Genomic DNA, 18332 nt, shown 5'->3' with positions numbered 1-18332 from the left:
TCAACTTCTTCGTAGGACATCGGTTGAGTACATACGTTGCGGTGGCAACAACTTCTCCCCAGAGCTTCTGAGGAAGCTTCTTCTCCTTTAGCATGCTTCTCACCATATCAAGCAAAGTTCGGTTTCTTCTTTCAGCAAGACCATTGTGTTGAGGGGTATAAGGAGCAGTAACCTCATGCTCAATTCCATTCTCCTCACAGAACTTCTGGAACTCTTTGGAGTTATACTCACCTCCACCGTCAGTTCTAAGAATCTTCAGCTTTTGACCACTCTGATTCTCAGCCTTCATTCTGAACTTCTTGAATTCATCAAACACCTCGTGTTTGAACTTAATAAGGGATACCCATGTCATTCTTGTGAATTCATCAACAAATAACACAAAGTATTTATTCCCTCCCATCGATGCTACTGGAAATGGACCACACACATCAGAATGTACAACTCCCAAGGCATGTTTTGCTCTTGGAGCAGTTTCTGACGCAAATGGCAATAGCACAGATTCGTCATCAGAACTTCTGGCTATATTTGCTTCTTCTGATTTTCTCTCCTTGTTTGACCAACAGTCTCTAGCAAAGTGACCAAACTTCTTACAGCAGTAACATTGGATTTTCTTCTTGTCATACTTCTCTTTTCCCTTCTGAGCATTTTTTTGTCTATCAGAGGTTGAGCTTTCTGACTTCTGACCACCATCAGATCTTCTCCTGGCTTCTGACTGCTTCTGATATCTCCTATCAGAAGTTGCTTTTTAGAGCCTGCTGCTCTACTTCCCTTTCAGAAGTTCTCTCAGTCAAACGCAACTCTTGCGCTTCTAGACTGCTCTGCAGCTCTTCAATTCTCATGGTGCTCAGATCTTTGGAATGTTCTATTGCTACCACAATGTAATCAAATTGAGAGGTAAGGGATCTCAATACCTTCTCCATGATTGTTTCTTCAGAAAGAGTTTCTCCACACGCTTTCATCTCATTAGTGATCAGAATCACTCTGGAGATGTATTCAGAAACTTTCTCATTATTCTTCATGTTGAGATTCTCATATTGCTTTCTCAAGGACTGAAGCTTCACCTTCTTCACTGATGCGTCACCACCATAACATCTAACCAGTGTGTCCCACGCAGCCTTTGCTGTCGTTGAATCTGCAATCTTCTCAAACACATTTACATCAACACATTGATGAATGAAGAACAATGCTTTCTGATCCTTCTTCCTTACTTCCTTCTGCGTGTTTTTCTGTTCATCCGTCGCATCTGCTGCTACCGGAACATAACCATCAGTGACAAGATCTAGAACATCTTGAGCACCGAACAGTACACGCATTTGGATCATCCAACGATTCCAGTTTTTTACCGTCAAATACTGGAAGTTTGGTGTTCATGTTGCCGTTTCCGTTCATCTTTCTACCTTGCACAGTACACTCAGATTTCTCACACAGTGTTTCCCAACCCACAGAATTAAAATTCTGATCAGATTTTGTTCAAGATTCAACACGAATCTAAGAATCAAAATCAAACACACAAGACCTCACGTTCACTCGTGTTTCCCGTGTTTCCCAATGAATCTGAACCGGAGCTCTGATACCAATTGTTGGTGCAAAGGTAGAATATATGATGAATGGAAATATTCTTATTCAGAGAATGATGGCTACAAAAAGGATTGAAAGTTACAATGATTGACACCCTATTTATAAGCCTCTAACAAACTTAAATATGAATCAAATCTAATATTTAAATCTAATATCTAACAAACTTAAATATGAATCAAATCTAATATTTAAATCTAATATCTAACAAACTTAAATATGAATTAAATCTAATAATTAAATCTAATAAAATCAACCAACAAACACTTATTTTCTACCACGAACTACGAAAATCTGATCACTCATTGTACCATAAGAATACGTAGGCACAAGATTTCAAAATCTTGGTGAGCACATTAATTAAAAATTTGTTTTCCCCTTAATTAAAACCATTATAAAATTCAGATAAAATCAATAACCGCAAGTAACTTTTAGTTAACACCCATATACGTAAAACGATCAAAACAGTTCTTGTTGAATACAATGGATGTGAGGGGTGCTAATACATTCCCTTTATATAACTGACTCCCGAATCCGCTCTTAGTTGCGACGACCATATGTTTTCTCTTTTCTCCGTGGATTTATCGATATTTTTCTTTCCTTTTGGAATAAATAAAATACGATGACGACTCTGTTGTATTTTAAATGTGCGATGTGCCCTGATATTTTTTGCAGTGCGATAAATATATATTAATATTATTTAATCTAATTTATTATTATTATGTAACATAATTGATCATTTTGTAGATTTTTTAAAAAGACAAATTAAATTAATAATTAAAATAAGGCATATGGTATGTCATACAAAATGTTTGCTTGACATACCACATATATACACAATCATGAAAAGTCAAATTCCAAGCTAAACTAACATCTAAGTCCCAAAAGCATACTAAAAATTACATCACAAAATTCACCATAGTTAGGGATGGTAAATAGGCATACCCGCCTTGCAAAAACCCTTAAGAAAACACGATGGGGGTAGGGCAGACTCTGTTGAGAGCACGAGCCTAAAACTTCATGTTAATGTCCGAGACCGCAAAAGTCCCCAAAAAATGGGACGGAGCGGAACAAACATCTTAGAGGGTGCAAGTCTAAAACCTTAGTTCGTTCCGTAAAAAATGTGAGCAAAACGAGAATGTCTAACGGGTCGGACCCATTTTTTCACCACTAACCATGAAAACTCCACCTAACAACTGCAATAAATAGGAACTCTTGAAAAAAAAACAATACAAGACCCAGATCAAATTCTTGAAAAAAGCTAGCCACTTCCCTCCACAACAAACACCAGAGCCAATGATGAGTGCAAAAGACAAGACAACAACTAAGCATGATCAAAACAACTGATAAAGTCTGAAGCCTACCTAACAATTGTTGAATGATATACCAAATGAAGGACCAAACTTTTCACGGAGGAACACTCCAATTAATTCACAAAGCCTAAAAAAAGAATAGATACTAGACAACTTCAAATAGCAAAATGGACCAAAACCTGACCATCAACAACAACACTAAATTAATAGGACACAAGTTAGAGACAATTACACGTTTCATTCTGAGTATCCGAAACACCGTTGCAAAACATACCCAATAGAAAAAAAAAATGAAAAACAGTAACAAGGATCAGATGTCTATGACACCAAGACAAACACTAAAATTCAAACACCGAAGTGTTAGATTGTTTTCTATATCTTTTGATTTGATTTTTTAGCAAGTTCCACACATATATTTTTCACATCCTCTTCCAAATTTTTAGTAGTGATGTCTTTATTTTTGAACAATTTTTAATTCCTTACTTTCCAAATACACCACACACATGCAAACCATATCACTTAAACCTTTGAATATAAACCTTACTTCCACCAATCAATCACACAAATTGTTCTAGCTACACCAGACAATACTTGTCCAGAGCCGAAGATACATTTAGCCACCTACAAATAACATACAAAACTGTTGCAAAGACTACACACTCGAAAAATAGATAAGAAATTGTCTCTTATTTCTACACCCTCCAACACATTGCAATGATTCCTTTATGAATTACATAGCTCATGAACATATTATCCTCTAAACTAAACATATAGTAAGACTATAACGAATTTTACACTACCCCATCCAAACCGATTAAATGGGCACCCTATTCCAGCTTTGCGCCGGCTTCAATTTGAACGCTTCCAATCATCTTCACGCTCAAGGTTTGTTTCAACTTCAACACTCTCTGTTTCATTTCTACACCACATTTCCCATACTCCTCCCCTTCAACCATCCACTTGTCTCCCATATTTTCAGCTTCTACTACAAATTGCAAGTTCGCCGGTCAATCAGTGGTAACTAACAACATAATTATCCTCTCACTCATCACTAATTTTACTTTATTCATTTTCAATGCAAGTTTTCACTATCAATTGCAAAACACTTATGCTCTATCAAAAAATGCTTAGTGATTAGGGTTTATGCGAGGGACTAATTTGATAGTTATTAGATTAAAAATTGTTTAGAGATTATTTATTATATTACTATGGTTTAGAGACCAAATAAGAGAGTGATATTACTATAGTTTTTTTTCTCGATAGAAACTGGATATCCTCTGCACGATACCGCAGAGACTAATCTTTCGAGGTTTAACGCTGCTAATTGTTTGTGCTGTGTATTTTTATAAAAATTAATACTAATTGTTTGGTTTTTTATATAAAAAGTAATACTAATAGTTTGGGTTTTTGCAGAGAGCACTTCCTATACGGATATTATCCGTGGGGAAAAAACGATCACAAGGACTGCAACTCATGGTTGACGAGTATGTCGAAAAGATAAAATATTATTGCAGTGTTGAGGATGTTCAAATTCGGCCAAATCCCAGAAATGCACGGTGAATTCACTCTCTCACTTTTGTTTTACTTGCTTCATTTTGCTGGGTTTTCAAGGATGAGGGATTATACAATGTCATCCAATAAAAATCAATTATTTGGCCACATTACCCAACTTTTGTATGAATATTTGACGTTGGAAAAATGGTGGTCTCTCGTTGGTTAACAGTCAATGTATGTCCATTAAACTCTAGGGAGTATGATTTTCAAATTTGCATCGGGGTTTTATTTTACACTTGTTTGAACCTTTCATTTAGTTCCCATTGTAGAGCCGCCCATGCATTCATGTCACATAAAAGGATTTTGTCGTGTTTAAATTTCACATGATCTTGTTATATGGAAATTTGGCGTCTATCTTTTCATAGACATTAAACAAGTGAGATTCTATTGAAATTTGTGAATTTTGTCCAAAGAGATATAAGAATATAAAAAATTTACATTACAAAGTGTAACGGACACATGACAAGATCTCTATGTATTGTTACTGGCGCATAGCAATACACATGTGCATGAAGAGTTGCTTTTTTAATTGTCTAATTGTAAGGGTGGATCTTTTTGTATCTGTTGTAGTGATCATAGGGCGCAAGTTGATGACGAAGACATGGCAGTGATGAATATTATAAGGTCTGATGATTGGGTATAGTCTTGAACATGCATGAATTTAAATTACAGTAACAAATAATTTTCCTCCTTATGCGTACTTGTAGTTTGTAAGTGGGTTCTTATTTGGTCTTGGAGATGAGATGCATGGTAAACATTCAGTGTTTAGAACAAATATTGCTTATTGGTTCCTAACAAAACCTCCATTTGTTTTGCTGCTTAACTCTGAGATTTCTCTTGATTGTTTGTCGTTTTCTTTCTTATTAATAATAATATTACCCGAGTTTTATTTGTAGTTTTTCTTTCTTACCTGATATTATATAGTTGCATGAATCTAAAGTTTGTCTACCTTGTTGGTACTCAAGAATAGACCTGTAATGTAACTGAAGATGTTTATATACTCCTTTAACTTGGTATCTCTGCCTGAAGATGACACAATGAAATCAAATTAAGTCCAAGTAGCTGTTAGTCTCAATTTTATATTATGTTTTGGTAGCCAATTGCTAATGGTCTTTATGCACTTATCCATGGTGTTGGAGCTGAAATAAGGTTTATTTTCTTGGCAGGAATACTTTCTTCCATATGGACTGCACCCACTTTTAATGCAGTCCACACTCCACACTGTCATTCTATATTTGAATTGAAGACCTATATGTCTTAAAATGTTTTAATTACAATTAAGTTTCAATTTGCAAAGATTTTGCTGTATAGTTCACTGCTATGGTGTCTACTTTAAGTCCTTGCTTACTTGCAACAGATACTTTTCAAGATATCGCATAACGGTCACAAGTTGATAGATCTCTGTCTTATTGGCCAGAATTAGCCGTCTCTTCTTTCTTAACTAAGTTTTGTCTGTCATGTACTTGCACTTGTAGGTTGTGATGTTGGATGAACATGGGCAAGATGTACGGTCTGAGCAAATGGCAGAGTTGGTGGCTGATGCAGGAAATACTGTAAGTAGATATTCTATATCATCTCTTCCATGGATTACTTTAGCATGGATCTATTGAGTTTTGATTCACCATGCACCATTATATTTTGCCACATTAAAAGAAATGATATTGTCATGTTAAGGCAACTCAATTGGTAGCTGTGCAATGTGCAGAGACATTTGATTGCACTGGCGCGAGTTCGAACCCTTGACGTCCCACTTATCACTTTTAAGGGGTGAAGTTCTGGCCATTAGTCTATTAGACCAAAATAAATGATACCGATGTTTCATATTTACTGTAATAATTTTGAAAATATACAAAAAGGTTTTAACTAGTACTTTACAATTACATGTATTGTGATTGTCTTCAGAAAGTGGATACAATATTGTCGGGGCTGCATACAAACTCCAAATCCCTTTCATGGTAGATGTAATCAAGAGAGAAGATACTTTTGTTAGATAGCGAGACAGAGTTAATTGGGTCAGATGTTCACATCAACAGTCTCTTCTGAAACACACCCCAACAATCACCAACTAAGCACCCCTTCCCTGCAAGATGCTGATTACCTGCAACAAGCAAACAACCTAGGTGTCAAGTTTTAGCAATGCACACTCTAGAGTCAAACAATAGAAGCTTCTGGAGTCCTTTGTGAATCTCTTCCCCTCAAATGAAGCAGTTTTTCCGACCCACTTCATCTAGTACCTCCTTTGTTGTGAAATATATCTCTGAATCTCTAATTCTCTATTGCTTGCAAACGTGGGTAGAAGGAAGAGATGCTGCAGTGCTGGAGAGGAACCAGCTGTAGGAAGATGTGTCCTTGATGAGGGAGAACAAAGATTTTGAGATAGAGCTATGGAGATGAAGATAGACATATCTGAACCGGCCTCTCCCACCTCTCCCGCCTCTGTCTCGTACATCACATTTGACTAATATTGTGTGTCTCATATATCACATTTGATTAGTATTGTGCTCTGGGAACTTCTTCTCTGTTCTTATGCATAGGTCCTTAAGTGCAAGTTCTCCTTACTACTTGCCCCCCGAATCAGATCAAGTGCTCTTCTTTTGGCCATATAGGCCTTCTAGACAACCTAAGCCCCTGTTTTTTCCATTGCTTCTTCTATTAGACCTTTTGTCTTCATGTCGGAGGTATGCTTTGGCATTGTTTGTATGACATTTGATATTGTCATTGAGACTGCCAACTTGAAGATATATAAGGAGCAGATATTCAAGTATTTAGTAACATCCCTTTCCTTGTCATTCTTTGCCACATATAGATTTTCCTTATTTGCATTCTCGTTCATTTCCTCCTTTTACAATTACTTTGGAATTAAAATTAATTTCGCATCAAGTCACTTCCTACAACTATCTTCTGGCATCCTAAACATGGGAGTCTTCATTCATGATTGGTCTTCATCATCACTCGGGTGAAATTCCAAGTCATCAGAAGTACCATCTTCATTATCAAAATTAGCAACTGTAGTCAGCTCTGGATCTCTTCAAGAACCTGCAGCTCTAACATTAGTCCCATCACAAGTTTCATGCTGTCATTTACCCCAGTCTAAACAGTTCAGGTATGTCATTTCCATTTCGATTAGGTGTCTTAGATGTCAATACAGTTATTTGATCCCAACGTTACTCTCAAGTCTCATCTAAATCACTGTAATTCAGTGAAATGTTGCTACCACTGTCCTCCTCTTCCTTTAGGTTTGTAGTGTATTCTTAATTCTTAATCATTTGAGTTTTCAGATTCATCCTTAAATACTTACTCATTACAACCCTCACTACCTGAGTTCTGTCCTTCGGTTCCATGTTTACCCTTACTTTCAACATTTGTCTCAAGATCTCCACTCTTTGGGCTTCCTTCCAAGCCATCAATCATACGCTTCACTTCTTCCGTCTCACTGTCACCCTTATAAGTCTGCCCTTCATTATTCATCAAACACGGGCATTTATAAGATTTTACGATTTTACATTAAATATCTCAAAACCTTGTACATCTTTTGCGTGCATCAGCATACCACAACCACGGTTCAATAGTCATATGTTTGATAGATATTACAAGGTTCAATAGTCATATGTTTGATAGATATTGCAAGATGTATAAGAGGACACGTAAGAAGAGTGGGGTAGGGAATAATTCCACACAAAACTAATTCGGTTAGGAGCACATGGGAGGGGTGACAGGTGGCAGTGAGGGGAGAGAATCCAGATCTGAGGGATTATATGCAGAAAGAATGTTTCCCTGTCAGTATGCATGATTTGGGTCTTGGATTCCTTGGGAGAGATAAGGCCTCTCGAAGAGCTTGCTCATTTTATTATATTCTCTTTCCATTTCATACTAATCTACTGAATTGATCCTATTAATTTGATGTCTACTCTAGATCCTTGGTTCCGTTTCCCTGTGGATAGCGTTATGGAAAATCGTATTGAACTGATAGAACAATGGATGGGTAACACGGAAGCGTCCATGGAACAGATGCGTCAACTCGTGTTAGAGCAACAATCACGACCTCAGGTCACCGTTGATCAGATACGTCAACTCATGCAAGAACATGGAACGCGACGTCACCGACGTCAAGGGAGTTGCGACCGCGACACCATCATCATAACGTTAACCAGAGAAACAGAATTTTTGGAGGAAGGAGACAGTTAGAGATTCCGGTATTCAAGGGAGAAGATGTGTATGGGTGGTTGGTGTGTGTGGAACATTATTTTCGCCTCCATGAAATTCGTACGCAAGATAAGGTGGATGTGGTGGTGCTGGCGATGGAGTACAGGGTGTTAAACTGGTTTCAATGGTGGGAAGAACAAGCACCAGTGAGGAACTGGGAGGAGTTCAAAATAGCTGTGATTAGAAGGTTTCAACCTGTGTTGCTGAATAATCCACTGGGACCATATCCTGAAGCAGACGACCACGGTCATGGAATATAGAGACAAGTTTGAACTATTGGTAGCTCCGTTACGTAGAAAAGAGAGGTATGTCGGGGTCTATTTTTCTGAAAAGAAACTCAAGCTGAGTTAAAAGCTTTATGACAGTCAGAATTTGGCAGAGGGGGTGGATCGGATTGAAGGATAGAGGAGGGACTTATAAATTTAAGGACCCTGGAGAAGTGGGTAGTAGTAAAACAGAAAGTGAGAAAAAGTAGTAGGGCACACCGACAGATACAGGGGAAGAAGATTAGACCCTGCAGAGCTAGAAGAAAGGAGTAAAAAGGGGTTATGTTTCAAATGTGGAGATAAGTGGAATGGGACCATACTTGTAAGTTCAAACACATGAGTTTGAGACTATGTGAAAGTAGTAGTGAGGAAGAAGAATGAGTGAAGGAGTCACCGGAGGAAACACGGAAGGAGAGTAAAGTTGTAGAAGAGCTGAAGACTTTGCAATTGTCCCTACAAAGTAGGAAAGGATTTACTTCAAACAAATCTTTCAAGGTATGGTAACTGTGAATGAGAGAAAGGTCTTAACCTTGATTGATTCATGGGCCACTAGCAATTTCATTGACTCCAAGTTAGTGAAAGAGTTAAATTTGAAGGTGGTGGAGACTTCAGTCTATATGATTGAAGTTGGAAATGGTGAAAGGGTAAGTAATCAAGGGGTGTGTGAGGGGTTACAGTTTCAGATGCAAGGTGTGGAATTTAGTCAACATTTATTTTTGATGGGTTTAGGAGGTGTCGCATCTCAAAAAACGCGATCCCTCGCAAAGCGCTTGTGTGCTCGCGTTTTTCGAGATGCAACAGTTGACGACTCTATTCGAACATCTTTTCCGCGAGCGTGCAAGCGCTTCGCGAGGGATCGCGTTTTTCGAGACGCGATCCCTAAAAAATTATGTCAACCATATGTCTTGATTGCCATACAACACTCAGCAATTACAGATGAGAGTGACATAATTAGCCAACTGACCCTGAACATAGACGACAACGTAGCCAAAGCATCGGCTAGCTGATTCTTCTCCCTAGGAATATGATGGAAAGTAATCTCATCAAAATAGGGGATTAGCTTCAAGAAATGCTCTGGGTATGGAATCAAATTGGGATAACGGGCCTCCCAATCTCCTTTGATTTGATAGATGACAAATGTTGAGTCTCCATACACTTCAAGAATCTTGATTCGTAGATCAATAGTTGTTTTAATTCTTAAGATACATGCTTCATACTCCGCCATGTTGTTGGTACATTTGAAACACAACCTTGCTGTGAAGGGGAGATGAAAATCTGTTTGAGAAGTTATGACAACTCCGATTTCATTGTCCAATGCATTTGAGGCACCATCGAACACGAGCGTCCACTGCGATCCTGGTTCGGGTCCTTCTTCCGGGCCTGGAATCTTATAGTCTCTTATGTACATGACGTCTTCATCTGGAAAGTCGAGTTTTATCGATTGATAGTTCTCCGCCGACTGGTGTGCAAGGTACTCTGACAACACACCACCCTTAATGGCCTTCTGGGTCACATACTGAATGTCAAGTGCTGATAACAGCATCTGCCAACGAGCGACTCTTCTAGTTAAACCAGACTTCTCGAAGATGTACTTGATGGGATCCATCTTGGATATCAACATCGTTGTATGACAAATCATGTACTGTCTTAGGCGAAAAGCGGCTCATGCTAGTGCACAACAAGTCTTTTCTAGCACGGAGTACCTGATTTCACATTCTGTGAACTTATTGCTCAGGTAGTAGATAGCATGTTTTTTTCTACCCGTCTCATCATGTTGCCCTAGTACACATCCCATGGATTCATCGAGTACTGTCAAATACATAATGAGAGGCCTTCTTGACACTAGTGGCACCGAGATTGGCACTTCTTGCAGATACTGTTGATTTTATCAAATGTCCTTTGGCAATCTTAGTTCCAATTGACAACTTGATATTTTCTTAGCAGCTTGAATATTGGCTCGCAAGTGGCTGTCAGATGCGAGATTAATATGGCAATATAGTTCAATTTGCCCAAGAAACTACGGACTTGCTTCTCTGTACGAGGTGCTGGCATTTCTTGAATAGCTTTGACTTTGTCAGGATCAACTTCTATGCCTCTTTGGCTCACAATGAACCCTAGTAGTTTTCCAGACCTGACGCCGAAACTGCATTTTGCAGGATTCAGGCGTAGTCTGTACTTCCTCAATCTTGCAAACAGCTTCTTCAGATGAATAACATGCTCTTCTTCAGTCTGAGACTGGACAATCATGTCATCCACGCAGACTTCAATCTCCTTATGCATCATATCATGGAAAAGAGTTACCATGGTCCTTTGATAGGTTGCCCCAGCATTTTTCAGGCCGAAATGCATCAGCTTGTAATAGAAAGTGCTCCATGGTGTAATAAAAGTTGTTTTCTCCATATCCTCAGGAGACATTTTAATCTGATAATATCCTGAGAATCCATCCATTAAGGAGAATACAGAGAATTGAGTTGTGTTATCTACCAATAAATCGATGTGAGGTAAAGGAAAATCATCCTTGGGGTAATTCCAGAAAACTTCTCAATCCTTTCAACTCTTTAGGAATGAGCCATTTTAACATGTCTTCTATTTTCTTAGGGTCAGCTGATACACCTTATCCAAAAATGATATGTCCAAGATACTCGATCTCCTCCTGTACAAATGAACATTATCCAAAAATGATATGTCCAAGATACTCGATCTCCTCCTGTACAAATGAACATTTCTTCTTGTTAGCAAATAGTTTGTTGTTTTTCAGCACCTTTAAAATCTCAGTCAAATGTTGTTGGTGTTCCTCCCTACCCTTACTGTAGATCAGTATGTCATCATAAAAGACTAAGTAGAATTTTCTCAATAAAGGCCTCAACACTTCATTCAGTGCTTGAAATGTTGAAGGAGCATTGGTTAACCCAAAGGGCATAACCAAGTACTCATAGTGGCCTTCATGGGTCCTAAAAGCTGTCTTGGCTACATCATCTTCTTTCATTCTGATTTGACGATAGCCCGATTTTAAATCTAACTTAGAGAATATCATTGCACCCCCAATTCGTCCAGTAGCTCCTCAATAACCGGTATAAAGAATTTGTTAGGTATTGTGACCTCATTTAAAGCCCTATAATCATTGCAGAATCTCCACCCTCCATCTGTTTTTTTTCACCAATAAAACTAGACTTGAGAAAGGGCTGATGCTATGCCTTATGATTCCAGTCTGTAACATATTTTTTACTATCTTTTCAATCTCATTTTTTTGATAAAAAGGATACCTATATGGTCTGAGATTTGGAATGGCAGCATCAGGTTTCAGTAGGATAACATGGTCATGTTCTCCGAGAGGTGGTAATCCTGAAGGTAGATTGAATACTTCTTCAAATGGATCCAGTATTCTCTGCCATTCTGTTAGCTTAGCTCTATTTCCAGCTTGTTTGGCCTCCAAGGAGTGCAGTTAAAACCCCACACCATCATCTGTCAAAGCTTTTAGCATAGTTTTCCATGAGGTAAACAAAGCAGGGTCACCTTGGATACTGTACTTCTGTCCTCCAAGCTTCCATTTCAAGCATAATTCACCAAAATTGGCTTCAATGTTTCCTAACTTGGTCAACCAATCCATTCCTAGTACCATGTCAGGTCCTCCTGTCGCATTTCGAAAAATGCGATATCTCGCGAAGCGCTTACACGTTTGCGGAAAAGATGTTCGAACAGAGTCGTCACCTGTCACATCTCGAAAAACACAAGCGTGCAAGCGCTTCGCGAGAGATCGCATTTTGCAATGTTTTTTTAGCTGAAGTCATTTTATGTTTCTATATTTGTGTGTATATACTATACTGTACCCCAGTTGTGTTCTTTTAATGCAGTGTTTGTTCCTTTTGAATAATGCTTTTTGTTAAATGATTTATGCTTTCTCATAGGGTGCTTCACGTATATCTTTCTGTATTGGCGGACCCTATGGTCATGGAAGAAAAATAAGGGAACGTGCTAACTTATCAATCAAGTTATCTTCAATGGTTTTAAATCATCAAATAGCGTTACTTGTGCTTGTGGAACAGATTTACAGGTAACAATTCTCCTATCCAGTTCTGTTTTTTTCTTTGATCTTTTAGTCTTAAAATGTACCAGCAGGATAATAATATTGTAGTGATACTTTGAACTGGACCATACATTGGCCTGATTCTGGTTGCTTTACCTACTATTGGCCTGATTGCTTCATTTTACCGAGGGAGAAAAAGTGGGGACAACTGAATGCCATTTTAAAAAAAGATGACTTTTGGTTTACAACAAAGAATAGAATACAACTAAGTTTTCAGCTTTTTGAGAACCTCAAGTTTTACTTTCTTCAAAAGAAATATTCCTGTTGTACTAAGTCTACCAGTCTGTAGATTTAGTTTTAGTAAATATTTTTTTCTTGAAAATAAGTTTTTGTTTTTAATGTAACATTAATATTTCTTCCTATTCATCCTTAAAAATCAAGATTGTGTACATCACTTTAAATGTATACTGAAATCAACATTTTGGCAGACACTATATACATGTTTCTAGCCAGGTAAAGCAAATGGTCGGTTGTATCTGCACACATTTCAAAGTAGAAAATTTATGGTGTTGATGTTGATTTTTTTTTTTTTTTTTTTTTTTTTGTATTTTATTAACATTACTATAGTTTTATTTGGGTTGGAAGGATCGCAAATTAGTTCCATTTTTCATTTTTTACCAATATAGATAGATGTGAGTACTATAATAATTCTATAAACAAGGCATACTCGTCCATGCTAGCTTTAAAATATTGCTTCTCTCTTGATTTAAGATTTACTAATATTACAATTATGTATTGTAAATCGTGTCAAGATCCTCTCCGATTACTTCATTTTCCATTTTATCTATTATTGAAGTTTTCAAATTATAAATGTAATAATGTGATATTTGATTGATATATTTACTTTTACACTTCAAATGCCTTCAAAACTATAATAATGGAAAGAGAAAATGGAGAGGTTCTATATCCTATAATTGTGCTAACAATTTGTAAGTCGTAATTATCTCCAAGAATTGCTGTTTATTCATGTTCCCTAGACTGTAATAACACTGTTCAATCTTGATTTGTAGGTCATGGACAATTTTAAGGGGACAAAAGTACCATCATTAGCGGCAGTTTTTCACCCCAGTCCGCCAGAGTGGAGCAACAAAAAAAAAGACAGTTTTTTCACTGTTGAATAATTAGAGTTCGCCAACGTGGAATTACTGTTGCCTCAGCAACCAACGATGCTCCACAGTACTACTTAGTTGCGATCAAACTACTAACATTTAATTAATTTTTCACAATTACATTTAGTTAAAAAGTATTTTAAATTTCTCCATTACAATTTCATCTTTTTATTTTTAATTTCATTTTATTTTTAAAAAATATTACATTCACCTCATAATTTTAATTTATTTATATATTTTAAGCTCCTCTTAATTTATTTATTTATTTTATGTTAATATTGATTTATATAATTTAAATTAATATTTTAAATTAAAATAAATTTTAATATTAATATATGAGATAAAATTGTGTGACCTAATTAGAGTTATTTAGAGTTGTATTATTATTAAAGTTAAAATTAAATTAGTTGTATTAGAGATGGTCTTAGATATTTTATTCGATTTTGTTTATGTTTTATATCGTTAGGGTTTAATGGTGATGTTTTGACAGAAGTTTTACAGTAACATTCAATAGGAATATTTATCTCCGTTTTTTATTATATGTCGTTTTAAAAGATTATTTTTTACCACAATAGAAATAGTTTTATAATATCAATAAATCATTAATGTTATTTTTCCTATTATATTCTTATATATTTATTATTATCTCTATGTCAAATTATTTTTTCAATACAATTAATGAAAGACAATTTTGTAAAATCTTTCGTAATTTCTCTTTTTTATATCATAATTATAAAATTAATGAAAAGTCAAAAACGACTTATAATAAAAAAATAGAGGGAGTATCATTTTGCCATTTCATATAAGTAGTTTAAATTTTCAATCTGACTTTACAAGATGTATGATCATCATTGACAATGTAAAATGAATTTACACGGTTAGTGCATCACTCTTTTTTCTTTATTTATCTTTTATGTCATTATGTTTATCATTATTTTTTTATTCGATCATCTCACAAGTGATATATGACAACAATAACATTTCTATCGTGAGTTATTGTTTAATTTTTTTATTTATTTAAAATTAATAAAATATCCATTCCTACGCATGGATAATGATATTTTATGCATATTTATTTTTAAAATATAATATAAATGAAATGAAAGAAAGATAAAATTGCTTAATCAAATAAGTTTATTATTTTTGAAATAGATAGTAATCTCTGCCTATAATTCTTTTCGTATATAAAAATATTTTAATCTATAATATATTTTTATTTATATAAATATTATTTTTATTTTAACATTATTATATAAAAAGTTGAATCAATAGTAAATTTTGTTCTTGTATATAAATTTTAATTTTAATTTTTTTTTGAGATCTAGTAAAATCTATTTAAAAAAAATAATCAAACATATTTAAAAAAAATCAACTATACACCTTTAAAATTATTATTTTTTAAAATAAAAATTAAAAATACACTTATCAAATTTGTAAAGTATACATATTTTTTGATCAATCATTTCTTTTTAATTTATTATAAAACAATTTTTATTAATTTTAATTTTTAAAGTTAATTTGATTTTTTATCTGTTTTAATATTTTTATAAATTGAAAAATATTAAATCAATAATAAAAATTTGCTCTCATATATAAATTTTAATTTAATTTTTTAAGGAGATCTAATAAATTTATTTTAAAAAAATCAAACACGTGAAAATCAATTATACATCTTTAAAATAACTTTTAATTATTTTTTAAATAAAAATTAAATATACACTTATCAAAATTTTAAAAAAAAGATATATTTTTTAATCATTCATATATTTTCTAGTATTTGCATCAATAATATACTTTTTCTCGTATATATATTTTCTCTTATTTATATCATTTACATACATCAGGGGAAACACGTTTATCTAACTGAAAAAATGGACATCTTTTCTCGTGTTTTGGCAATTAGATGTATTTTCTTATTAGATTCCAACTTATTATTGTTAGACGGTGTGGCTAGTGATCGAGAGGGGGGGGTGAATAGATCACCTCTTTAAAATTAACGGATTTAAAGTTTTAACAGAGTTATTGAAATTTAGCGGAAAAATTCGGTCCTGAATCGACTTTCGTCTATTCTGAACCGCTGCTGGAAAACCGGACACGCGAATATAATGTTGGATTTGAATTAGAATGACAAAGATAATCAACACCAGAAACTAATTAAATTGAATGCACTTATTACTAGATCCTATTTCCAATGGAAGAAACACTGCAAATAGTTTTGTCAAACAGTTGGTGTGTATGCGTTTTGTGATGAACAATGGTGGACTTTATTTAACAAAGTTTTCTTGCCACTATTGTATCGCGAAGTTCACAGCCACAACACACTAACTGATATTTCAAAACTGTTGAAAACGTAAAGAGAGATAAGGAGAGAATATGATACGCAGAGATTTGGTAAGGAAGTTCCCCACGTCGTCCTCGCGTGTGGGTACGTCTCCCTCTCAGTTTCAAATGAAATTGAGAATTGTGATTATCAATTAATGCCGAATCCGTTGATACAAGGTTACAATACAAAGACAGAATTCTAAATCCCAAGAACTTCTTCTTGTATGAAACCTCCACTTGATCTGAGCTCGATCAAGAATTTCCTGCAAGAAATTGCAAACAATTCACCGGTTCCACAACCTGTTTGCGAAATCCCTCGATCTCCAAACGCAACGTTGCGGCTGAATCTGTTATGCAAACGTGACTGACAAACCCTCAAGAACACTCCAGTTCTTTAGGACAAACCAATTGGTTTTTCCTCGAAACCCCCTTCAATCTTCAACTCAGCTAGATCCTCGATCGTTCCACTGAACACCTCAGCTAGATCCTTGATCGTACCACTGAACGTTATCTCGTTGATCCTTTAATCCGAAGAACAAGAATGATTATGTGTTGATGTTCTTGAAGAAAAGTGATTGAGAAGATGAAGAAGATGAAGTATCTTTCAGGTTTCTGATTGCTCCAAAAAAAATTGCTGCTACACTCTTTTGATCTTGTGTGCAACTGTTTTTCTTCTGAGAATTCGTGTGTTTACATTGCTGTCAAAAATATTTCTTATATACAAGGACAGAAGCTGTTAGTTGGTTAAAAACAGACTTATGTATTGATGCATGATGTTATGTATCGATTCATACTGTAACATTGAATATTTTTAGATAATTAATGAAGGCATGTATCGATGCAAGGCTCGTATGTATCGATACATGAAGCATTTCAACTAAGCTTGTATCGATACAAGATGCGTGTGGATCGATCCACAAAGCAATTTGCCTGTCCATGTATCGATACATGACTCGTATGGATCGATGCATGCTGAAGCAAAAGTGTTTTGTGGTTTACAATATATTTCATGGATCTATGCATAAGATCATGTATTGATCCATACTGATACAAAATAGTTTTTATGAGTTCTTTTAATAGATGTATCACTGTGGATCTTTATGTATAGATATGAGACACTAGTATGAGATAAAAACACAAATGAATCATGCAAACTGATGCACATGCCAACAATTGGTCAATGATCACACAATTTGCTATCATTCAAAACTTTATTCAAGGTAAGGACTTTGCTCACAATTATTTACCTCATAATAAAGTTCACTATATTGTTCAGCTTTTAAAATATCTTAGCATTTATTACTGATCGACAATATACGTGTATTATATTGTTCACATCTTTTCACGATAATGATAACATGCGTATTTTCTGAAATAAAATTTATTTATAAGAAACAAATCACTGTTGAATTGTAATTCCTTGTGTCGAAGTAGATTGTTTGACAGAGTAAGGAAGTGTCGAACCATCTATGCCTATTTTAGTAGTGTTAGATATTTTAGACTTTTATAGTTTTGGATTTTGGCTTGAGGTCCAAGTTAATCTAAATTTATAAATAGAGGGAGTAACCCTTATTTTTGTAATGAAGTGAATAGAGTATTCATAACATTGTATTCACAGTATTTTGCAGTTGCAAAGTGAATAAGAAGTTTTTCCACAGTTTGTGGGTAGAGAGAAACTCTACAGAATTATATTACTCTTCTTCTTCATCGTTCTTTACACTCTTTCTTTCTCCATTGTTCTTCTCTTTTCGTTGTTATTGTGTGGGTAATAATAATCTTATTCATCAAGATTGACTGAAATTCTTCATAGGTTTTGGGGGATTTTCAACATCTGGTATCAAGAGCTCCAGTTAATCGATTTGTGGGAAGAAAATCACCATGACAACGAATCATCCAAACGGACATT

General features: G+C 35.2%; 1 protein-coding gene and 1 non-coding gene across 5 annotated transcripts; one reads left to right on the top strand and one right to left on the bottom strand.

The window, feature by feature from the left end:
- Window positions 1–3417: 3417 nt before the first annotated feature.
- LOC127095936 (putative RNA methyltransferase At5g10620) lies at window positions 3418–14346 on the top strand. 4 transcript variants are annotated; one of them, XM_051034576.1, is made up of 8 exons: window positions 3418–3773; window positions 3868–3905; window positions 4302–4444; window positions 5013–5079; window positions 5918–5995; window positions 6148–6209; window positions 12817–12877; window positions 14007–14078. In XM_051034576.1, exons 1-7 carry the CDS (start codon window positions 3707–3709, stop codon window positions 12872–12874), a joined length of 513 nt encoding a protein of 170 aa, XP_050890533.1. In that variant the 5' UTR covers window positions 3418–3706; the 3' UTR covers window positions 12875–12877; window positions 14007–14078. The 4 variants fall into 4 exon arrangements, 3 of the variants coding, with proteins under 3 accessions (XP_050890533.1, XP_050890532.1, XP_050890531.1); XR_007792692.1 differs by having other exon boundaries at window positions 3426–3773; window positions 12817–12962; window positions 14006–14346; XM_051034575.1 differs by lacking the exon at window positions 6148–6209 and having other exon boundaries at window positions 3425–3773; window positions 14007–14346.
- LOC127099494 (U11 spliceosomal RNA) lies at window positions 9761–9882 on the bottom strand. Its single transcript, XR_007793990.1, has one exon. It is a non-coding gene; the product is annotated as a U11 spliceosomal RNA (small nuclear RNA).
- Window positions 14347–18332: the final 3986 nt, after the last annotated feature.

Source organism: Lathyrus oleraceus, chromosome 6, assembly GCF_024323335.1.
Source record: "Lathyrus oleraceus cultivar Zhongwan6 chromosome 6, CAAS_Psat_ZW6_1.0, whole genome shotgun sequence".
Classification (NCBI taxonomy): domain Eukaryota; kingdom Viridiplantae; phylum Streptophyta; class Magnoliopsida; order Fabales; family Fabaceae; genus Lathyrus; species Lathyrus oleraceus.
This window is presented reverse-complemented; position numbering and strand designations above follow the sequence as displayed.